Source organism: Neolamprologus brichardi, chromosome 6 (genome assembly GCF_056152115.1).
Source record: "Neolamprologus brichardi isolate AB-2024 chromosome 6, ASM5615211v1, whole genome shotgun sequence".
Taxonomy (NCBI): domain Eukaryota; kingdom Metazoa; phylum Chordata; class Actinopteri; order Cichliformes; family Cichlidae; genus Neolamprologus; species Neolamprologus brichardi.
Window position 1 is genome coordinate 29,968,802 of NC_142109.1, and position 24,474 is coordinate 29,993,275.

A 24,474-nucleotide genomic window follows, 5' to 3' on the forward strand; every position below is an offset into this window, starting at 1 on the left:
TAGCGCTGAATTGGGGATAGGGGTGAAAACACACACACACACACACACACACACACACACACACACACACACACACACACACACACACACACACACACACACACACACACACACACACACACACACACACACACACACACACACACACACATTCATAAATGCAAAAAAATGCATGCTACACACAAAAGACACATCTTTGACAGATGTTGGCCATATGCTTACATACTGTAGGCTTCACAACTACAACAAGGCCAGGATGTCTTGACCCACAGAAACACACATAGACACAGTCAATGCTGTTGGGAATGTGTGAGTTGTGAATCTGATTTTTGCTCTAATAAGTGTAATCACTTTGTGTCTCTGGTCATTTTTGGTTATCCTCTCTCGTGGTTGTACCACAAACAGCTGCTTCAGAATCATCTCTTTCCATCCACTGGAGCCAACCTCTGTACTTCAAGGGACAGTGTGGAATTGTTAATCCCTGAGAAACTTTAGCCGTTTTCACACATGTACTGCAGCCCTGACCTTTTCTCGACATCACTCAACTGAGCAGCATGCGGGGATGTTCGATTGGACACTAGCCCGTTTTTATCCTAGCAGCTCCCTGGTAACGCACTAGCGAATGAGCATCCCGTGTCCTTCCTCTTGCACTCTCTATCCAGGCAACTCCCTTACCTAACCCACACATGGTTTTTCCAGTTGTATATCTTAAGAGGACAATTTCCTGCTGCATGTGACAAAGGACAACTATAAAAAATGTTCCATCCTGATTCTTCTAAAATTGTAACTCAATGCAGTTTTATTTATATAGTGCCAAATCACATATACCGTTGCACTTTATATTGTAAGGTAACAGCTCTACAGTAATACCAAGAAAACCTCAACAATCAAATGACTCCCTTTGAGCAAGTACCTGGGGACAGCGGGTAGGAAAAAAATCCCTTTTAATAGGAAGACACCTCAGGCTCAGGGAGGGGCAGCCATCTGCCTCAACTGGTTCGGGGTGATGGGAGGAAGACAAGACAAAAGACTGTGGAAAAGAGCCAGAGATTAGTAATAACTAATGATTAAATGCAGAGAGCTATATAAACACATAGTGATTGATAAGGAAGCACTCGGTGCATCATGGGAAACCCCCAGACCTACGTAACTTAGGGAGAATTCAAGGCCTCCTGAAATTGTTTGATGTTTATGTATGAAAACATCTTTACACTGACAGAACCATCTGGGCACGACTAGATCTGATTTAAGAGAGGAAATGGCCAAAATTCAACAGGTAGCACATACACAGACAGCACCAAGGGTTCACATGAACTAGATGTACCCAGTTTGCATATTGAATATGAGTGTGGATATTTTAGAATTTTAATGCTGAGAATGTTATTGTTTTTGTAAATTGGTTAACGAGTGTTTAGGTGAACAAATCTATTAGAATAGCAGAACTTCCACTTCAGTATTGTAGTTACTGTAAAATTTGCATAGTTTGGAACCTAATGTAATGCTCAGTTGCAGACACTGCCTTTTTTTAGACTTTGTGGTGCTTCGGTTTTTATTTTAATACCAGTTTCAGTTTTAGTAACTCTTTTGAACACAAAGGTGTACTCCTACTGTTGACCTTTTGTCTTATGCTGTTCCCTATCTTAACTCCTCAGACACACATGTGTCTAAAACTAAATCTAGGCTGCTGGTAGAAATCTGGGTAATTAGAGTGAATACGAAATAACTACAACTAAATGTCAGGGTTCCTGGGTCATCGACCCAGTGCTTTCAGTTTTGTTCATGTTCAGTTTATTTTGCCACTGCCTGTTTCACTTCCTGTTTGTTCCCCGTGTCATTAGTCAGATTATGTTCAGCCCTGTACTCACCTGTTTCCAATCATTGTCATCATTCAACCTGTGTATTTAAGTTCCTCGGTTTCACCAGTTCTTTGTCGTGTCATTGATGTTATGTTGTCGTCTCCGCCTTCGTTCAGTCAGCCAGCCAGTCAGTCATTCGTCCAGCCAGCCAGCCATTTCCTTCCTCTGTTCTGTTTGATCACTGAATCGACAATAAACACCCACCTTCACCTACCTACCTGTGAGTCCAGCGTTTGGGTCCTCCTTCCCTCATCCACTCAGCAACCCCTGACACTAAAAGGGATTTTTTTTTTTAGATAGTATCACTTTTCTCTCTAGTAAAGCTTTCAGGTTGACAGTAGGCACATGAGGCTGCAGCTCAAAGCTTTATTGTATAATATAAAAATGATCTTATAACACATATTTATTTGCTTTCTAATGAATGATTTTATTATTCAGTAAACCGTAGCAGGGAAAGAAACAATGTTATTTCACACAACTTAAGTTGTTGCGTTTCCAAAGAATGGACTGTGTGACCTATAGAAACCTCTGCTCATCTGGAGAACACTCTGATGTCTGTGCTGAGTAATGACGAGCTCAATAAAAGTTAATTTCCCAAAGGTAGATGCGCTGTAGGAAATTCCTACAGATCACTTCGGTACCAGGCAGCTCTCTTAACATGAATAAACAGAAAGTTCGCCATTAGCAAGGTTAGCCGTTCGATTAAGAGCATAAAAAGACACATGTTGCAAATTAGGCTCCGTTTTTTTTTTTTTTGAGTTTTTAACTTTCTCAAACCATTTTTCTCTTTCTTCCTTCCTTCCTTTCCCTCTTTTGTCTCCTGCTCGGCTTTGGCCTGAGTCACACTGTGATGCATTGTTCCACAGTAATCTACATTACTGATGTCTGCGTTGAGTGATCTCATCCTAGCTCAGCATGTCTGAGAGAAAAACCCGCTGTACACCATATGTGTGTATTTCTGAGTGTTGTTTTGGGTCTGTGTCAGGGAAATGTGATATTAGGCTGAAGTAAGTTTGGCTTGTGTGTCTGTATTAACATCTGCGTGTTTGTGTTGTTGAAAACCGTTAAAATGGAGATTGAATGAGTTTCTTCATATCTATGTTTGTGATTGTGAGATAAGCAGGCAAACTTCACACATGCCTATTGAAAGGAGACGGGACCCATCCTTAACCTTTTCACACATACACCCAGACAGTAGGCCCCACCCTTTTGAGTTTTCTTGTAGAGCAAGCGCAGCCAGTTAACAGACGATTCCACCCACGCAGAAGACAATGAATGTGGGTGCTAATCTGGCTGTGTCATGATGTGAAACTGTGCTGATAATGGAATCATTCCTAGTAACTCAGTCAGTCTGTCTGTGTCTCCATGTGGCCAAAAGTGCATGCTCTGGCCTCTTGGGCCTCATACCCTGTGTGAGCTGATTTTAATGTGTGTCATCTGTGTGATGAAGAAAGATCCTAACTCATGTCTTTCTGCTTTTTACAGTCTGCTGCAGTCTCTGATGGAGGTGAGTAAATATGCCTTCAATTTTTGTATTATTTCAGTATCATTTTCAGGTCTTCTTCTTACTTGAGCTGGGGAATTTTATTGAAAATTCAAAGTTTTGTGTAGTAATTACAAGGGGGAAAAACAACAGCACTAAAATAAAGGTTCTGAAATCATTTTAGAAATAGTGATCTTGTTTTGTCTTGGATCATAACTTTGATGCATCCCTTTCTCTGCAGAGGTGACTTTTACACCACCTTCAGTGCTCCGACTCTGTCCTCATCAAGCTGGGACATGTTTAGTTTTGCTGTTTTTTTTCTACGTTGCAAGTTCAGTAAAATTAAAGTAGACATTTTTCAAGTGCACGATAATGGAAAAGAAAACTCGATTGTGAGTTTTACCATAATTGCACAAAACCTTGCATTCTTGAGTTGTTAGGATGCGGGTCATTTAACGTGTATCGAGTATTTTATCAGTTTAGGTCTTGCGTTTCATCGTGGCCGTGCTCACAGTAGCCCCGAGCTAACATTGGTCTGCTTTCAGTAACTTCTCTAGCAACAGGCGAGCTAGTTTGGCCTGCTTTTCTGCCACACCTGTGCTTATTCTGCTGCTGGTGGCTGGCTGCAAGCTAAATATAAAGCCAAATTTGTAAATATAATAACGAAGCAACTGGTAGGTTTTTTTTTCTGATTCTGTAATCCTTATAAGCGTATTTATGATACAGTTACAGTTACATACAGTAGATGTAGATTAGATATAATGGTTCACATATTGCCACAGTGTAATATATATGTAATAACACTGCAACAGTTGTACTAATACAAACTTTCAGACAAAGTCTCCTCCCAGGTGATGAGATAGAACTTCACCTTTTGTCATCACGGTTTGCAAATATCTGTGAAGAAGCCTTGATCAGATTTAGGCTGCCAGTTTCCAGGCTGGGAAGGTGTTGCAAAGGGAAGGCGTTACAGACGCTGTTTGATCATTCGTCAGTGGTTGTATAACTCACTTTACATATCTTCCCATGGCGGGGCTATATAATAGGCATTTTTTAACGTCTGTGTCAGCAAGATGCAAAAACTAACAGTTCCAGTTCCATGAGACTTGTTGGAAAGCTGCTGCTTTTCTAGTTTTTTGTCATTGTTGTTTTTCAGTTGTCTTGGTGCTGTTGTTTTAATCAGGATGACAGACCATTCACACAGTGTATTTTCATGATTTGTTAGACTGGATCTAATTTGTGATAAACTGTGCTTTAACACCCCATAAATGTATATGAAAGATAAATTTTATGGCAGATGGGAGATAAAAGAATGCAGAGGAGGTGAGAAACAAGACGGGGGGTGGGAAGCTCTGAATTTTATGGTGGACGTGTTTACTGTGAGCTCGAATGTAGAAGTGTTTATCGTCACTTTTTCCACAATGCATGTCCCTGGAAGATAGAATGTGTTGTTTGTGAGACTTCTCTCCTTTAATATTTTTTCTTGCATGAGATAGAGAACATGACAACTAAGGGACTAATGAGGTTCCTCATTTTGCAACGATGTTCTCGTTTTGTCTTGTGTTAGATCACTGTCACCAGGATCAAGTGAGAGAAATGTAACTCTGCACACACGCGCTGCTCATTAGAATGTTTTCACTGAGCATCCGTGAACTATTTGTATTTGGGGTAAAATCACTATACATTATGATACATAAATTATGTATATCGAGTAGATTTTAGCCAGCTTACTCCTGCATAATGTAGGAGCCCATTTCCTTTGCTCCAGTCTAAAATTGCCTCATTTCAATGCTTAGACTGATGTATTGAAAAAAATTAAAAGAATGTGTAAAATGTAGCTTTAAATCATCTCCTTATATACCAGCCCTGATGTAGCCACTGGATTCCACCAGATGCGCCACAACATCTGTATTGCAGGCCTCATTAGCCTCAATAGTGGCCTTCCTTTAACAAGCTCCTCATCAATACTGCAGCGTGTGCGTGTGTCCGTGTCACTATGTATACGCGTGCGTGTGCCCGGCATTTTTATCTCCCTTCTCTTTCGGCTTTGAATTATTCATCTTTCTGAGGCCTGTGTGTGCTTGTATCGGTTACCCTAGCTGGAAGCTCACAGAGCTGTGTGAATGCACATGCAGGTGCGTGTGCATGTTGTGACCTGACTCTCTCTGTGCTTTCTCAGGTTGTCATCCAGGTTGCTCACCAGCAGCAACCTCTCTCTCTCTCTTTATATCCTCCTTCTTTTTCCATTTCCCACCTTCTCTCTGTTTCTCTTTTGGTGTAAAAGTGTGTGTGAGTGTGTGTATGTGGGCCCTTTCTTAGACTATGTGTTCAGCCCTCTTGTGTGGGAGTTCATGAGGGGCCCCGATAGGGGGATTATGGATGGAGGGACTTGGTTACCCCTTAGGATTCGCTACTTGCCCCGCTGGCACCACACAGGCTCCTACCAGCTTTACCCAGGTGAGGAGATAGCTGGAGCTTTGAATACTTGTTTTTCCCCAACTGAAGGAAATGCAGATTTTGTTCACAGGGAAGCAATGAGGCCAACATGTTGGACAGCAGAAGGATTTCGTGTTTGTTTTTTTTATGCCCGTGAAGGAAGTTAAAGAAAAATACCACAAGATGGAGATTGCTTGTTAGACAGATGGTTTTGGGACTATCAGTTGACAGGTGGATAATAAATGAGTTTAACCTGTCTGTACAGCAGCTGTTAATGTTGTAAAGTCTGAATAGGGCAATGATTGAGTCTTGTGGTTTTCCTACAGTTCACTTTGCGTTAGCTGTGCTGTTTCTCATCTATTGAAAATTAAATAGAATTTCAGTGGAATACCGAGTTAGAAACTTTGTGTCAGTTTTTTTTTTTTTTTATTTCTGTTATTGGACAGAATACTAAGAACTTCCTTTTGTAAATCTTACTTTACTCATCTCACTCACTGCTTATCATAATTGTCACTGTAAAATGCCTTTTAGTAACAACATTAAAATTTTGCCATTGAAACATCCCTGAAGCCTTGGGGTGTGGACGGAGGATGGGAGTTTTTTTCCTGTGGTGTCTGGCACTACAGATTTTTGGGGGTCTTGGTGTGTAAATATCCACCTTTTTGGATCAGGCTTGTTTAGGCTTGTTTAAGTGCAGTCTGCCAGTGATGGATCAAACTGGGACTTGGAGGCTTGACAGGCAGTTTTAACACTTTGGGATCTCTGTCATGTAGTGTTTGCACTGTGGTGGTGCTCAGTGTAGTGCTATGGGAGGCTGTTGCCGTAAGGGAATGCAATTGTGTGTGTGTGTGTGTGTCTGTGTGTGTGCATGAAATGGAGTTGCTGATCGGGATAAGCTTGCTGTTTGGTATGTCTGTTGACTTGGATGATTTATAGTTGCTTTCTGGGAGATACAGGCATCTGCTTAGATCTAAATGATGTAAATTTCATCATCAGAGGGTGAACCCAAGTCTGTGTGTGGATCCAGATGTCTGCCAGCTGTGACTCCACTGCAGAGACTTCATGGGAGCTAGGAAAAAGTATAATAAGTGTTGCCTTTAGCTGTGTCTGCAGACAAGTAAAACTCTGGCTGAGAATAATGTGAAAGATTCACTTTTAAGATTTTAATTTGCAGAGGAAAATACGCAAGGTAAGGAAATAAATATACGTAAAGCAAGTAAATAACAAAACCTCCAAGAAATTGTGTCTGAGGCTTCTTTTTTTTGGGTCGTTTTAAGCCTGTTGTTTCTTTTGTGCCATGACTTTTATTATAAGCCTGTCTCACTGATACACTGATAATTAGTCCTGGCTGTGTGTTGTTATGGACTCCAGCTCCTGTGACATGGAACAGGATACTTGGTTTAGACAATACATGGATAAATGTTTGCCTCTCGGTCACAGTGAGAGATTGCTGTTAATGTTAGGAGGAGCCCCTGTAGTTGTTTACTATGCCGCTGAGAACTGAGGACGAATGAATGAGCCAAGCGGTTTGGAAAAACTGATTAGAGATAACCTTTATGTGAACACTGTCACTGATAACATTAAACGCAAGAAAAATGTGCAGAAGCAGAATTCACAATGGACTTTCGGTTAATAGCCTCTTTCCAAATTTTAAGTCATGTAAGACTTTAGCTGTAGGCTCAATACTGGTCTTTTTAGTTTATTTACAGGATGTGCGTCGTTTCGGGCACCTGACCGGTGATGTCTTCCCGCTGGCTGTTCTTGTGTTTTGTTTTATCTCAACTTAGCAACCCGCTTTCAGTTCATCAGGCCTCAAGCTCCATTATGGTTATTCTCAGTGTGACTCGTTCTCTGTCTCCTGATTTTGTCTAAGCATTGGGGACATGGCTGCACTGTGGTCTAGCGTTGGGAAAAATAAACAGAATGATGACGCGTTAATGCAAAAATCTATGTAAATGGTCTGTTGAAATACAGTGATACAGCTTATCTTTGAGCAAGGGTGTGCACCACAGCAATAGTATTTCCACTGTTAAAGATGCAAAGGTAATGTTTCAATTCCAGTTTGGCTCTTCTCAAGTATATGATCTGGATAAGGAAATATAATTGTTACACAAAGATAACAAGTGAAGCGTGGCTACATGCAGATTTGACCTTAGGAAAAGAGGAAGTGCGTATTTTTTTCATTGTATTCATGAATTGTTTTTCTGTGGAAATTCACTTTGATGTGAACTTTGTAAATCGCAGTATCACCTGATACAGAATCTTAGATGACTGCATCATTTGTCATCAACTAAATTACAAAAAATGTTCATGTGATGAATTTGCTGATATTTGCTGTAAGGTAATTTACATTTGAGTGTAAAAGTGTCGTTTTATATGATCTTAGACCTTCACTGTATCAAACTAGTTATATTTTATTGTTTTGGTTATTTATGAAACACTGGGTTAAAGGGACTTATGAGGGACGTTTATTTACAACAAATCATCTGGAGAAAAATATCTGATGTACCATAATCAATCACATAGTTTGTATCCGATTTGTTGCGACTGTACTGATGAAAGTTTGCTCAATAACACTCTTGAGAGTTAAAAAGGAAAAAACAAAACAATGGAAATCCACAGCAGGTATGTCTGTGGGACGAGAAAGTCTCACTGGACTGTCTCCTGGGACACTGTTTCCCTGGTTAGTCCCATGCTGCTGATAGGCCTGCCTTCAGGTACTCAAAAGCCCCAGCAATCAGAAGAAAACAGGCTGAGAAAAAAAACGAAGAGCTGTATATTATAACTAGAATAATCTGGACCATATAGCCTAAATGAACTTCATCAATAATAATAATTAACTCGACTCACTTGACATGCGTGTGTGTGTGTGTGTGTGTGTGTGAACAGAGCTGAACAGCGTGGAGCTGCAGGGCTGCAGCAGCGACAACAGCCTCAACAGTAATGCCAGCCTGCCTAGTGTCCAGAGCCACCGGCGCCACACTGAGAGGAGAGTGGCCAGCTGGGCCGTGTGCTTTGAGAGACTGCTGCAGGACCCCGTGGGGGTCCGCTACTTCTCGGTACTATAACAACGTCTGGCTGGTGTTGGCCTGCGCATACTCATGACAGATAAATGACTTTAACCAACTCTTTGTAACGGTGTACTGAAAAGTGCAGGGTAGTTTTTTTTTTTTTGTGTCAGCAGTATCATATATTGTCAAAAGACTGAAATGTACTCTACAGCACTGTAATGACCAGCTTAAAAATCCTTTTATTCTAGAAGATCAGCTATTTAAATGTTGGATTTTTTTAAACGCGTTTCTGCAGAAATAAAAGTTAAAGGTACAAACATATTACCTGACACATTTATATTGTATACTGCATTATACTGCGTTGCATGTATTGTCTATACATATATATGTATATTGCTTTGGTTTCTATCGCTGTGAAATCTGCCTCACACAAATCATTTTCTGAAATCTAAAAGCAAAACGAATCATCCGTGGCGATAACCAGTTGCTGACAGGCTGCACATCAGAAGTTGATAATTGCACTACCTCTAAACCTGCTTTATTGTTGTGTAGGTACTTGTGTCTTCTGACTGCATCTCTGTCTGATCAAACTTTTCTAAATCATTACCATTTTTATTCCTTTGCTAAAGGAGTTCCTAAAGAAAGAGTTCAGTGAAGAGAATATCCTGTTCTGGCAAGCGTGCGAATTCTTCAGCCATGTCCCTGAGAACGACAACAAACAGGTAGCATACTTCATACCGTGTACATTATAACATACCATAATAGACCCATTTCTGTAATATACTTACATATCTATATTATTGCTAATATATATTGTAATATATCTATATCACTAAAGCACTTCTGGATGGATCCAAACTGCATTTCGTTGCCCTGTACCTGTGACATGTGCAATGACAATAAAGTTGAATTCTATTCTATTCTATTCTATTCTATTCTATTCTATTCATGTTATTATCCGATGACACACATCCATCCAGGATTTTTTTTAGTAATAATGAGGTATGAAGTTATGTGTTAATCACCTCTCTCAATTTCTGCTGGCCTTTGTTCCAGCTCTCTCAGCGAGCCAGGGAGATCTACAACACCTTCCTGTCCAGTAAAGCTACAACACCAGTTAACATTGACAGCCAAGCTCAGCTTGCTGATGACATCCTCAATGCCCCCAAACCCGACATGTTCAAGGAGCAGCAACTACAGGTAGTATACTACGTGAGAAAAAACTATTCATTGAAGCCTCAAGGTGTGATAAGCAGTAACGTTTGAAAGGCTTAAGTGACACTGACTTGACCTTCCCCATCAGAACAAAGTGAAAAGAGCATTTCCCAGAAGGATGAATGTGTCATTACTTATAAAACTGAATGAAATACAAACTCTTATTGAAAATGGGTAACAGTGTTGAGTGCCCAAAAGGTCAAGTATTTCTCTTTTATTGCTGTCTAGCATCTTGGATGCGAATGGCTTCATAAATGTGTATTTTGTGAACGGGTTGAATTTGCTGAAAAGCGCTATTGATTTCTACAGCTCAGCTCAGATGTTCAGACTAAGATAAAAGTCACAAGGCTAGGAGGGCATCCCCACCAGCACCCTCTGTACTTTTGCACATCAGACATCACATCTTTTCCAGGATCTCATGGTACTGTTTAGGAAAGATGTAGGTTCAGACTTGCATACAAATGCTGAATTGAACATATAAACACTAACATGCATACTTACATCATTTCCTCTTCATCTGTTCATCCCAAAAAAATAATCCAGACAATAGTAATAAATATTTATTAGGTTTATAGACTTGCTGATCTAATAATATAATCTTATTTTAGTTTAATTATTTTTTGTTGTGTGAACCTCTTGTCTTTTTTTTTGCTTTCCTTCTGTCAGTTTTTGCTGCTGTTTCTTAACCCTTACAATCCTCCTCCTCTCTTGTTTTCTCTCTGTACTCTGTAGTGTTTGCTTTTGGACACAATCTTTTGTTCTTCTTTCGTTTTTGCTTTGCTCTTTTCTTTTGATCACTCATCACCTTTTCCTTTCTCTTCACCCATTTAGATTTTCAACTTGATGAAGTTTGACAGTTACACAAGGTTTCTCAAGTCTCTGCTGTACCAGGAGTGTATGCTGGCAGAGGTTGAGGGCAGACCATTGCCTGATCCTTACCACATCCCAAGCAGCCCCACCTCCAAACACAGCACCACTGGCTCTGACCGCTCCAACCTCTCTACACCCAAGAAGGTAATTCAACACAAAGCTTTCTACTCTGCAATGCAACAGAATGAAAACCACAGCTTAGTTTGAAACAAAAACTTTGTTCTTAACTTTAAAAAAAAGTGTGGTTTGGACCCACCTGATAGACATAAAAGATTACGGGAGTTTGTTGTGGCTACTGTGATCACATTTATTTTAAAATTCAAATGGGATCCTTTTATTATTAATGATTGATAGAAATTGTGGGCCAGGGGATGTGAACTATCTTGAGCACGTCAGAAAAATAACTTGTGGGCTAAAATATCAACAGCTGTCTTGTGCATTTGCACTTTTGTGTACTATAATGGGATTACAAGAACTATTTTTTCTGATTATTTGTGTACTTCTGTATGTTTTCACCAGTTTGTGCTCTTCTTCGTTTTTGTTTGTGTCATACAGGAGGACAAAAAGAGCAAATCGGGTCGATCTGTAAATGAGGACAGAGGAGATGATTCGGGAGATCGGAAGAAAGGGATGTTTTTCTCTTGGTCCCGAAACAGGAGTTTTGGCAAAGGGCCCAAGAAACGAGAGCTGACAGACTTTAACTACAGTCAGTCTTTTTCTTTTATTCCATTGAATTCCTGCAGATTAAGAGTTTTCAGGAAGGAAAACACATTTCTAGAAAATGTCAGTTGCCGTACAGTTACTTTTTCATCATAAAGGTCACCGAAAACTACATAAGTTCGATTATTGCTGTCAATTTAGGTTTGAAATGATTGTGTCTGTTTTTTTCTCGACACGACTAATGCTATTTTTGGTTTGTTTTTTTTATTAGACTTTGCTGGCAGCAATGGCCGCCGTGAGTCTCAGGGTTCGCTGTCTTCAGGAGCCAGCCTGGAGCTTGGGACGTCAGGGTTGGGAAGGAATGAGGTCAGTCTGGAAAGAAACAAGATCAGATGCGTATCAGCATGGAGCAGCTTCACCTTCAGCTTCTCCTTTAAAACTAAAATAACTTTTTTTTTTTTTAATCAGTTTTTACTTTTCACCTTTTTCTTCTTCTCCCAGGGTGATGTTTCTCGTAGTGCATTGTCAGTGTCAGCAGAGCGAGGAGGAGGCGGCGCCCCCTTCAGGCAGTGTAATATAACGTTGCCAGATGGCTCGTGTTGCTCCGTGCCACTGAGGGCAGGCGTGTCCATCAGAGACCTGCTGTTGGGCATCTGTGAGAAGCTCTGCATCAACCTGGCAGCTATAGACCTCTTCCTGGTTGGAGGGGAGAAGGTAAAACTCTGTTAGATATGGTTCAGTCTTAAAGATCCTTTTGTTCAAAGCTTCTATACAAATCAAAAATAATTCCACATGACACAAACAAACAAAAGTAGGTCTGGCTTGGTTTTCTTGTCTGTTTTTAATTAACATGGGGCTCAGGATAAACGAATTAGCTTCCAGCCTAGTAGTTCATCCTCACTTTATAAAACTAGCATATTACTCTATTTAAAGATAATGTTTTGGCTTCATGGTGAACAGCTTTAATACTTTTATTCACTCTCAAACAAAGAAGCACTTTGTCAAAATGTTAGAAATACCATACATCAACTTCCTATGTTCAAAGCATGTCAGGCACTTTTTTTTTAGCTTGTTGTGAGCATGGCGATTTTTACCTAAAGAAGCTACAACTGTCAACCTTTATGACCATACAACTAGCCGGACTTCTTTAATGATTGATGTGCTTATTTTTCTGTTTCTCAGCCACTTGTTTTGGACCAAGACTGTATGACTCTGTGCTCTCGGGACCTCAGACTAGAAAAGCGCACCCTGTTCAGGTACAGTACAAAAACAGTTCCACATTGGCGCATTCTGACTTTAAAAGCTTGGTTTACACTAACGCTGCTATTTCAGAATGGTAACTCTGTATTCCTTTAATCTAGACTGGACTTGGTTCCCATCAACCGATCAGTGGGTCTGAAAGCGAAGCCTACGAAGCCGGTGACTGAAGTCCTGAGACCTGTTGTGGCCAAATATGGCCTGCACCTTTCTGACTTGGTGGCACGCATTGTAAGTCACTCCTCAGACTGCAGAAATGCATGTAGGTAATGATATCAAACTCTTATTGAATTTGTGTCTGTGTGATGCAGAGTGGAGAGTCTGAGCCTTTAGATTTAGGTCTTCCTATTTCCAACCTGGACGGCCTTCGAGTGGTATTAGATGTAGCAGAACATTCTCCTGGAAAAGGTGAGGAACACACACACACACACACTCTCCTGTCAATACCAAATGTGAAAACTGTCTCATTTCTTATTCCTTTTGCATGTGTATCTGTACGCCGGTGTTGTTCAGCAGACAAACAGAAAGTAGCTCCCTCTAAGAGTCACCTCCCGGCCTCTACAAGCAGAAACCAATCAACAACAGTAAGATCTCCTACAGCTTCTTATTTCCAATTTCTTGCTCTGGAATGTTCCATAACCCACCGAATGTCTCCACTGCCTGGTTGATGATATCACGCTACTAAGTGTCTCCGTTGCTGTCTTCAATCACCCATGTCTGTTTGCAATGTGGTCCAAATGTGCAGGTGTATTATGTGGCTGTGTCTGTGTCTATGTGGACTGTTGCTGTGGGGCAGATAGCCTCGTCGCACTGTCAGGGTTCCTAATGTTCCATTACTGTGGTCTGCCTGTGGCCGAATGCATCATCAACTTTTCTCTCTGGTTTCTGGTTCTCTTTTTTTCCATAACAAACCCACCTGCTGGGCAATGTGAGCTCGTGTTCATAGAGCTTTTGCCGGGTATCGGAACCTCAAAAACTCTCTCTGGGCACTTGAAGGGTTGTAGTTCGTGGTGGCAGTAGAACTTTAACTTGCTGTCTGGGTTTCTTCAAGCTAGTGGGGTTTGATGACCAGCTGAAGTGGTCATTCATCGCCTTCCTTATTGATTCTTCAATCTTTAGTAGTGCAGCTTTGAGTAGTTTATAGTTGGTCCCTCTTGTGTTGTGGTGTAAGCTACTGTTAGCCTACACGTTGATGATGCTTAGTGCACACAATGGACATTATGGCTGTCTGAATGGAACATCTCAGCTGTCTTTGATCAACTGCATATGTCTGAAGTTTTTCCAGTACCTGTCATTGATTCTTTATCGCAAAACAGCCGATGATTTGATCCCATTTAATTGTTTTTCAAAACAGCCCAAATCAGTGAAACTCATGTCAATCACTGCCCATTAGATTGTTTTTACAAGGAAGCAGGACTCTAAAAATATTAAGCAAAAAAAAAGATTTTTAACACAAATTCAAGGGTAGCTCGTTGTAAAGCGCTGCACTACTTGCAGTTCTTCTGCTACTTTTAGATCTCTCCCTGGAAGTTCCCTTCTGACCCCTTGCAAGTGCCTGCCGACAGTATCACCATGGAGCTCGGACAAAAATGGAAATCAAAACTCAACTTCTGTGTCAAACAACCATGTCAGGTAATGCCAGACTCTGGCTTCGACCCACAGACCATCGAGTATTTTCCAGACCCGCAGTAACCCTGAAGAATTCGGTCAGAAGCAGCATGCTCCTCATTGTGTCACGTCCAGTAGTTTATGGTGTATAAATTGTGTCCCCCAGGGCCAGGCCATCCATGCTCTACTGCAATATATGGAGAACTTTGGATGGAAAAACCTAAAATCTGGTGCCTGGCAGCTTTGTTCTCTATTCAAGACAAACGTGTCAAATGCTGACAAAATCCAGTGCACGTTGCAGAGAGCCAGATGCGAGTACTCAGAAGGGGAATTTTTAGGAGGGATCTACCAGAAGTGCTGGAAGTGTTGCAGCACTTTACACAGAGACAACTCGGATCTTTCCTCATATAGCCAGAGTTTTGAAACCTTGTCACCCTCCTCACCATCAGTAGTACTGGTCCCCACTTGTTGTCATTACTGTTTCCCATACTTCCACAATGATTCATCAGGGCTCTAATGCCCTGCTCCGCTCTCCTTGTGGCTCCCAGGGGGAGGACAGGCCTTCAGGGAAAGCCGGTTCAGCCCATCCCCAAGGGGAAAACGGCAGGGCTGGGCCCAGCCTTGACACAAGCAGCCAGCCCTTGCCCAACCACTCTCTCTCTCTCCATAAGGCTCCGGAGAAAAGAAAGCAGAAAAAGATTAATATAGACGAAGCTGAAGGTAAAGACTGAACAACCTCCCTCTATCTCTCTCCTTTGTTTCTGTAGCTGTGTGGCTGTGATTACATTAACCCTTTTGCCTATCTGCGATATTACAGAAGCACCAAATGCTTTCAAAGCTAGCTATATGTAGCACAGTCACCTCTGCTTATACTGAATGTAGCTTTGACCTGTCTAATTGATTAACACACAATGCTGCATGTTTACTGAATGAAAATGAAAGTGTATTTTTTAAAGATGTTACATGGGTTATAAATTTGTGTAAATGAATACACTTGTACACACTTTCACGTGTTTGTGTGTGTATGCGCGCTGTGCTCTGTGTGTGCGTGTGTTCCTGCAGAGTTCTTCGACCTCATATCCAAAGCTCAGAGCAACCGAGCAGACGACCAGCGAGGCCTGCTAAACAAAAACGACCTGCAGCTCCCAGACTTTCTGCGCCTGTCGCCAGTGGCAACAAACCAGACTCCACCTGCTCCCCACAACCCTGAACCAAGTTGCTCCACCCCTAATTCTCATCACTCCAACAACGGCAGCTTCCCTCGGAGCAGTCACCGGGGCAATAAGGCAAATGGCGGCGACAGGGGAGGAGGAGGAGGCGGCACCCACTTGCTTAATGCAAGCCATCAGTCCCAGAGCTTGGACTCTGGAATGGGCACTGAGAGTGGAAGAGGGGAGAGAAGCAGACCACCTCCTCCATTTCCTGGCACAGTCTCCCCCATCCACCCAAGTCAGGGAGCCCAGCGAGGTCTCCTCCAGGACTCTGGCAGGGGAGAATCAGTCCAGATGCTGGAGGAGGACACTCTTTCCGATCTGACTCTAGTGGGCGAGGGGGACATTAACAGCCCCAGCCTCAACTACGTCACTCCCTCTTCCCTTCCCAGCAAACCCCACCCCCGTCCCAAATCACAAGCACAGGATGGTCGGCCTAGCTCAGGTACACCCCCAGTGTGAACTCTTTAAACTTTAAAGTTTCACCTCCTTTTTTTTCTTTCACCTGACTGTAAGCGGGACTGGAGTCCTGCCGGAGTCAGTATGAACTTGACCGCTGTTTGTCTGTTGTTGAACAGTCCAAAATGCATCTAGAGCTCCTCCCATTTAACCAAATAATCCAGTGACTTTCAGTTATAAAGATCACTTTCTACAGTTTATTACGCATCACAGCATTTTCGCTCAGATCTGTGTAAAAATGCACACAACTAATATAAACAAAATATAGCATAGATCAACAATTAGCTCATTTAGTCAAAGTAAATACGTTGACTCGATTAAGTGCTGTGTGTGCTACATCCCTACTTTGCGTCCAGCAATCCACCGTGAGTCAACAACAGATCTAAGATAAAATATGTCAGGCACACAAAGTGAGGAAGAACGGATGCATTAAGCTTGAACAGAACTTGTCCCTAGAACTTTGTCTGCATGGTGTGCATCTCTGTGAACTTTTGAGCAGACTTGCTGTGGATTTCTTTCTGGAGACGAAAACTTGAGGGCAGGTTGAGGATGAAATGGTTGTAGCCGGTGCCAGACTTCATCCTCTAGCCCCTCAATGTACAGATTCTAACAATGCACTTTAGCCAATTATAAACAAGACTCTCCACATTTTTTTTAAAATAATTTTACTCTCACTTCTTCTCTTTAACTTTTCAAGCAGCCACTGTGACTGCCATCTTTCCAGAAAACCGTTCATAACTATTAAGAGTCAGTAGGATGTTCCACATTCAGATCCAGCTGCTGCACATTTCAGATTTACAAGTGAGCCATGTGATATTTGAACTTATTACAAGCTTTTGAGCATGCAGCAGGCCTGATCTCATTATGGGTAGAGTATGCAGAAGTAACATTTACTCAGACTCTCTTTAAAGCACAGCAACTTCTGGGTTTCCACACCTATTCTCTCACCTCAGGCATTTCTCACCGAATATAAAAACAGGACGCGAGTGCTCGCGCATCCAGTCTTGCATTCTGACCAAACGCTCCAGAAGCTTCTGTGGTAGAACAATTCACTCTTCTTCTTCGTCATTTCATGTTCAGTCAACAGATCGTTAAGCTGTCGCTTCTGTGCAGAGGCTGTGGTAGAAAGTAGAATTGTACAAATGAGTCAAAACCGTAAAAACCGCCGAAGGTTTTAATATGGCTTCTGTATCATCGAGAGTATATCACTTCATCTCTCCTCCTCTTCAAAATGACCTTCTATCAGTTAAAAGTATTAATTTGTATATAGTCTACTTTGTGAAGCCACCATATTGCTGTAGTCATTGTTGAATTGCAATACTGTTTCTTCAGTTGTGTCACAATAAGAATCAATTCTCCTCTGTTCTGTTCGGCGAACTGTACTGTCTGTAAATAGATCAAATAAATGTTTTAGAGGTTAAACTCTGTGTTGAACTCTTACGTGAGCCACCTCCTTTCTTTTCTCAGAGTTTCAATAATATCCGATTTGTTGGATGTATTTCGAGTGTGCGCCTCGGAGGTTTTCCTGCTAGAAGGCACAAAAATTGGGACAGTGTTAAAAAAAAATCCCGGAAGAGGCAATTTTTGGGAATGCCATCAAAATAGTGTTATAACTTAAGCAACCTTTTAAGTTCGTTTAAATCTGACATGAGAACTAATGTGTGAAGTAAAGGTGAGAAAAGCAATTATTACAAATTCAGTCGTCTATTGGCTCTTCACCATTGAAATTCTGGCTTTGTTTTCACAGTTAAGAAACATTTAATGATAGCATATTTTAATTTTGCAATTAGTCTTTTACTAGTGTTTTATATAGTTGAATTAATAGTTTAACTTTAGTGAAAGATCTGAGCACTTCTTCCACGCCCAGGAAAAAAGTTCTGTTTGTATTTCAGGTCATTAGACTTAAAGTTTTTAAATTCATGAAATAGCTGACAGCTACTCTATTCAAATTCTTTTCTATTACAGCTAAGAAAATACAACAGATCCTTTAGTTCAGCGGTCCCCAATCCCCGGGCCTCGGACCGGTACCGGTCCGTGAGTCGTTTGGTACCGGGCCGCGAGAGTTGAGGCTCAGGTGTGAAATATATAGTTTTCAGGGTTATTTTGTTATCGTTTTTATCGTTTACTCGGTTTTCCTGGGTCTTTTCACGTGTGTTATGAATAAATTTTCTTTTTTTCGGTACCGGTACTAGTTTTATTTTGTTGTATTTATCTGCGACACCTTAAAGGCCGGTCCGTGAAAATATTGTCGGGCATAAACCGGTCCGTGGCGCAAAAAAGGTTGGGGACCGCTGCTTTAGTTGACCTCTGTCTACTTCGCTCCATCTGTATAATTTCTCTCCTATCTATCGTACTTGATATTCCTCTCCTCTCTCTGTTGCCGTGTGTGTGTGTGTGTGTGTGTGTGTGTGTGTAAAAGGACAGGGCTTTTGTTTTGGGGTACAAAGGATTTTTGGAGGACTGGGTTATTAGCTATGCATGGGTTCCCCTCTGCTCAATGCCTTGTTAAGCAAGCTTTATCATGCTGGGCTATTTGGTAGTCACCAAACAAAACCAGGTCCTGTTTCTTCCTCATCCTCGTACACACACACTCACACACCGATGCTTATTTTACACACTTCACACATGCATGCGCTTACTTAGAAAGATCGTCTATATCTGTGCATCTCTCACATCACATGAGGATCTTATTCTGTCGTGGTTATCGTTAGAATAATTCTCCATTGTTGTTCGCGGTGTTCGCGTTTCCTCCGGGGTTAACATGTGACGACAGCAGAGACTGATTTTTATTTAACCAGTCACGGTAATTTAGAAAAACATGTCTATATTGAAACAGAGAGATGAACTGCAATTGCCTGTTTCACTTTATGCCCACTCTAAATCAAGTTACCGTCCAAGTGAGACGTATGAGGCAGAGGAGTTCTGGTTTTCTAAAGTAGTTACCAGAGGCCTCTGCTGATAGAGTAGACGTTGATGAAAGGGATAAAAACAAGCATCTGTGTCTGTGAACATGGGGATAATCTAGTTCTCTGAGCAAACCAATCTGTGGCTGTAATTCTTGTTTTCATAGCACAGGAACCGGTGAGTCCTCTTTTGTCATGCTAACTGGAAAATGTTTGGTTACAGAAGCTAGTATATGAATAACGTGTTTAAATTCAACGGCTCATGCTGGGTCCATGTCCATATGGCAAAATATTTGCTCCTCATTCCGCTTCTCAAATGAATATAATCATCTTAAACACACTGATATCTAGGCCTGAATTTAAAAGCATCTTAAGGAACACGGTGAAGGACACACAGACATTTTTCTCAGAGTCCCAGTAGTGTTTTTGTTGTATATTATGTTGCAAAACCTTCATTTTATGTTGTTTTTGTTGCATTTGTTGAGTTTGTATGGCTGCTACCTTGGTCAGGTCTCCCCTGTAAGGGAAACTGGATCTCAGTGGGATTTTCAGTTTAAATAAAGGTAAATAAATCTAGACTGGAAGCGAGATGAAGAGAGAAAAACAGGTGTTTTTTTATAGAGCTGGGACAACAAGGACTCCGCTATATTAATGCAGGTCTTGGTCCTAGTTACAGAGCTCCCGAGTCCTGGAGTGTTTCATGTATTTGCTTTATTACGGTATTAATAAGTAATTCAGTAGAATAGTATTCAAAACAGCCCACAATCAATCAAGGTCTTTCACACAGCTATTTTCAGTCACTCTCACTGATTAGACTCTATTCAGGTTTAATTCAGCCAGCGCTCTTGAGAATTATACATCACAGCTGCATATAGGAGTAAAATGGCAAAGGTGCAGTTTTTCCCTAACGAGTACAGAGAAGCTGACAGCAGAGGGAGTGGGCTGTCACATGAATCACATGGGACTGAGAACGGGTCTAATCGGGCAATAAGTGAAATCAGCTGTGTCGGCAAACTCTTGAGTACAACGTGAAAAAAGTTTCCTCGGCTGATGTTTGAAGCTGGATCAAATGCTTCAAGTAATTTGACTTAAAAAAAAATCAAGGGGTGGTGTGGAGTTGCAAAGAGGTGCAGCCTGCTTTTGTTGTAAAATGAATCCTAAAGACTCAAAAGCAAGTTTTTAAACTTCCCATGCTTGTCTTTAGATATTCTTTTTTTTGCTAACTGGTGCTAAACACAAAGTTCGACTCATCAAATTAGCCACCTTTAACAAATGAGAACGTGTGTCCCTCCTTCTCGTGGCCAGTAGATGGCAGCAGCCCGCATTAAAGTCGGGGTCTTTACACTCACAAAGATGCACACAGAGTATTTGCCATCTAACCATCTCTCCCATGATGTCATAGCCAACAGCCAGCATGGGAATATCTGTCACATTCACTTTGTTTCCTATTGCCTCCCAGCTCTCTCTATCTCTCTCGCCTTCTCTCTGCTGCACACTCTTTCCAAGAAACTCGTGGCATTTTGCTTTTATGAGTTTCCTCTGAGTGTTTCCTGCACGTGGAGTGTTTGCAGTGGCAGTGAGTGCTTGGCCATTTCTCCTCCATCTCTCCCTCTATCCATTTGTCTTTTAAAAGCAGCCTCTTCCTCCTCAGGTAAAGACAGACATAGGGGAAGAGGAAGGGAAAGAGGTGGAGGGGATTTTAAAATGCCCAACAGAAGGACAACTTCCAACCCACCCATCGCTCCATCACCTCCTCTTCCACCTCCGCCTCCACCGAGACCACCTCTTCGTTCACGTCGCAAATCCAAATCGCCTTCCTCTCGTTCTAACCACAAAACTCCAAAACGAGCCTTGGATTTGGACAAAATTGAGCACAGCTGTGACGGAGAAGACACCAGGCCAACCTGCAGAGGGTCCCTTGACCTGCGAGGCCATCATGGTTCAGAGCTAGACAGGAAATGGGAAGGTGTGGCTTCAGAGCTGCGGTGCCGAGGCAGCAGGACGAGGTCAGCAGTGTACCAGACTTCAGAGCTGCCCTCCATGTACAAAGCCAAGAGACAGGTGGAGCAGAGTGAGGGCAAAGGGCAGATAGACCGGAGCAAACTGAAAGCAACTTTTGTTTAAGGAGCCCAGCGTTTGGCTGTTTCACAGACTGTCTGGCCTGCGGTCATTGTCTGTGACTCACACCGTGCGGATGTTCTCTACAGCAGCTGAAATATTGTCTCAGTTTGAAAGTGGAGGCTAAGGGCCCAGTGTCAACAACTGTGCAGCTGCTCTCAGACCTCCCTACTGAGGGCTGCTATTAGTGGATGGCAGCCTGAGATTAATCAAAGCTGTGTCCCAATTCCATACTGTGTGCTCATACACAGCATTTACAGCACAGTGGTGGCTATATGCTAACACTGCAGATGTACTAAAGCACAAATACGTATTTCACACTTTTTCCCCACATATCAAATGCCAATATTTTTTTCCACTGGCAGCTTTTGGTTGTGGTTTGATTACAAGTATTCACATAAAGCTTTTGATCGTTTTAATGACAATGCATTGTAGAATATAAAGAAGTTGCAATTTAAAATTATTGCTGACTCATTAATACACGGTTATCTCAGTGTGCAGTACAAAAAAAGCATGAATACTTAACAGCTACATGGGCTGAACATTGATACTAATATCACCCTACAGGCTCTAGATGACATTTACTAATGGCAGTGGTCATAATTTAGCTATTATGCCAAACAGACTGTATTTAAAAGATGGATTTAGCTTCTGCGTCTAAAAAGAAACCAGTGCAGATGTGTCTTACATTTGCATTCTTTCTAACGGCCAGCAGGGGGATGCAAAAGAAGCCCAGTTGTATATAATGTATGTAACAGAAAATGATCCTATAGCTCACTGAATTTATGTCCTCAAACACTTTTTTGATTTGATTTGCAAATTTCATAAACCCATATTTTATTCACAGTAGAAGATAAAAATATATCAATATTTATTTATATTTATAGTCAGAAAATATTAGCCCATTTTGAATTTGATGAAAAGAGCACTGATACTTTACAGACCTGAGTTTCATACAATTGTACTTTTTCTCAGTTTAATGATTTGATGCTCTGCTGTGGAAAAAAATTATGATTTATGAGATTTGCAGATCATTGTATTCTGTTTTTATTTACATTTTACACAGTTAGTTACACAATAACTTGAAATTGGGGTTCCAAATAGAGATAAATAGAGAACTGAGGCAGAGTATCCTCCAGGCTACCTCATGATATGAACTGCAGTGTCCTTGCCTCTTAGTCAGAACCACTTGCTCACTGCATCTCCTAAAAAAATGAAAAATAAATAAAAACTGATGGCACAGGTCCAAATACAAATGGAAGTTAACAAACCATTGTGAGCCTCCATAGTGGCTACATCCATTTACTGTGTTGGCACATAATAGTTTGCTAGGTAAACTTTGGTTTGATAAAGAGCTGAAAAACGGCTTTCTTTTTTATAATCAGGATCTCTCCAACAGGACAGATGAATAACAAGATAATAAACAAAAAAATCAACAATAGACAAAAAATCTTCTTTCAAACATTAGTATGATCATTTCACAATCGTTTTACAGTGTATGTACAAAAATAAAACAAAAACATAAATGATAAAGCTGAGCAATGAATCAGTTCCAACAACAATAATTATTCAAGCGTCAGAAATATGCTGTTTCGTAGAGTTTAAAAGTCGACATTCTTTTTTTTTCTTTTCATATTTTTATTGAGAGACAAGTGTACATTAGTTTACAATGACAATACAATCTGTTCCCCTCACATATTTTTTAGTTTTTCTTACATGAACAGATACGATAATACACACACACACAGGCATACCCACACACACGCTTAAATAAAATTGAAAAAACTAACAAAACAAAACCTAAGAAGAAACCCAAAACAAACACAAACAACAAACCCCAAAACACACACACAAAAAAAAAGGGGGGGGGGGGGGGGGTGGAGATATGATATTAATCAGCTAGTAGAGCGTTTAATGACTTGCAATAGTTTACGAAGGGGCCCCAGATACGATAAAATTCTCTGTATTTGCCCTTCGCCACAAGGCCTATCTTTTGCAATTTGAGAAATGACATCACATCTCTAAACCAAAAAGAAACTGAAGGTGGCTTTGAAGATTTCCAAAGGAGTAAGATGCAACGTCTAGCCAAAAGTGATGTAAAGGCTAATATTTTGAAGTGTGTAGGGTCGGTTAGACCAGTGTTGACTGGAAAAGCCCAAAAACAGCTAGAAAAGGGTCCATGCAGATTTGGGTCCCAAGAGCCTTGGAAAGAATAACTGAATACTGACTCCAGAAGCCGTGGAGTCTTGGGCACAGAAAGAACATATGGCCCAGGTCACATGGGGTGGCATGACATCTCTCACACTGATCCATTACTTGTGGGTAAATCTCAGAAAAAGTCGACATTCTAAAGTGAGAGTTTGGCTAATGTGATGACTTCCTGATTTCTTTGATGCTATCTAAAGAAAACTCATGATAGGGCTGAAGGGCGGCACATGTTGAAATGTATTCTGACCTTTAGTCCCCAGTGAGTCACAGTCTGCAAACATTTCAGACTACATTTCCTACAATGCAGCTTTAGATAACATCATCCAATTATTTACTCAGACTTCACCAAGCTCCTCTAGAGCTCCAGAGAAAAAAACACTTTACAGATGACAAACTAACCACGGTGAGTAATCGTCTTCATGTGTATAATTTAAAAAAATAAATAAATTGGGTGCCATTAAATAAAAATAAAAAAAGAGAAAACCCTAACATCACAAAAAGCACTCCGAGAGAACAAGTCTCCACCAAGGCAGTTATAAAGGGAATAGTATTGTGCTTTATATATATATTACTTTAGTTTTTTGTTCTTTTTAAACACTCTTTAAGAAATGTACAGTACAGTAAAATAATGCATTTTGGGGTGAACATGAAAGAAATGCACATGTGTAATATGTAAATGAGGTCAGATGTTAAATGTGCTAAATTTAGATGCATACTAAAATATACCCAGTATAATTTCCTAAATGCTGCTGATACAAACAAAGGCAGTACAACACTGAGAATAGTGATAAAGATAGAAAACATTTTATGAAAGTTTGACCTCTTCTTTGAGGTCCAAAGTAACATGAGATTTAGTAACATCAGTAACGTGAGACTATATTATTCCTTTTACTCAGTTTTCAATACAATCAGTGGCAGTAATAAGCATAGTTTATAGTTTGTTTAAAAAAATATTATTATTAATTCTTTGACCTTTAAATCAGTCTTTTGATACCAAAGGAGAGGTTAGAGGTCAAATTTGTATACTGTAAAAAGATACTTTTGGTAAGCCACAATATGATGACAATACACACCTGTAAGAATCTTAGCTTCTGAGTTATAAAGCTTTTTGCCAATTTTTGACCAATCAGTAAGTTGACCTTGAAGACCTTGGTGGATGTAAGCCAAACTGTAACGAAG

The 24,474-nt window shown here is 40.8% G+C and overlaps 1 protein-coding gene across 8 annotated transcripts in view; it reads left to right on the top strand.

The window, feature by feature from the left end:
- rgs12b (regulator of G protein signaling 12b) overlaps positions 1-17,488 on the top strand; it is a 44,381-nt gene extending 26,893 nt beyond the window's left edge. For 3 of the 8 annotated variants that reach the window (XM_087842081.1, XM_087842082.1, XM_087842083.1), the window contains exons 6-19: positions 3,342-3,363; positions 8,665-8,834; positions 9,416-9,508; positions 9,843-9,986; positions 10,833-11,015; positions 11,427-11,577; positions 11,803-11,897; positions 12,033-12,245; positions 12,714-12,787; positions 12,893-13,019; positions 13,100-13,196; positions 13,302-13,372; positions 14,906-15,116; positions 15,459-17,488. In XM_087842081.1, coding sequence (XP_087698207.1) covers positions 3,342-3,363; positions 8,665-8,834; positions 9,416-9,508; positions 9,843-9,986; positions 10,833-11,015; positions 11,427-11,577; positions 11,803-11,897; positions 12,033-12,245; positions 12,714-12,787; positions 12,893-13,019; positions 13,100-13,196; positions 13,302-13,372; positions 14,906-15,116; positions 15,459-16,069 — 2,262 coding nt within the window. In that variant the 3' untranslated portion in view covers positions 16,070-17,488. The remainder of the gene's footprint in view (positions 1-3,341; positions 3,364-8,664; positions 8,835-9,415; positions 9,509-9,842; positions 9,987-10,832; positions 11,016-11,426; positions 11,578-11,802; positions 11,898-12,032; positions 12,246-12,713; positions 12,788-12,892; positions 13,020-13,099; positions 13,197-13,301; positions 13,373-14,905; positions 15,117-15,458) is intronic. The other 5 variants (XM_087842084.1, XM_087842086.1, XM_087842085.1 and 2 more) reach the window with 5 other exon arrangements.
- The last annotated feature ends 6,986 nt before the right edge of the window (positions 17,489-24,474 follow it).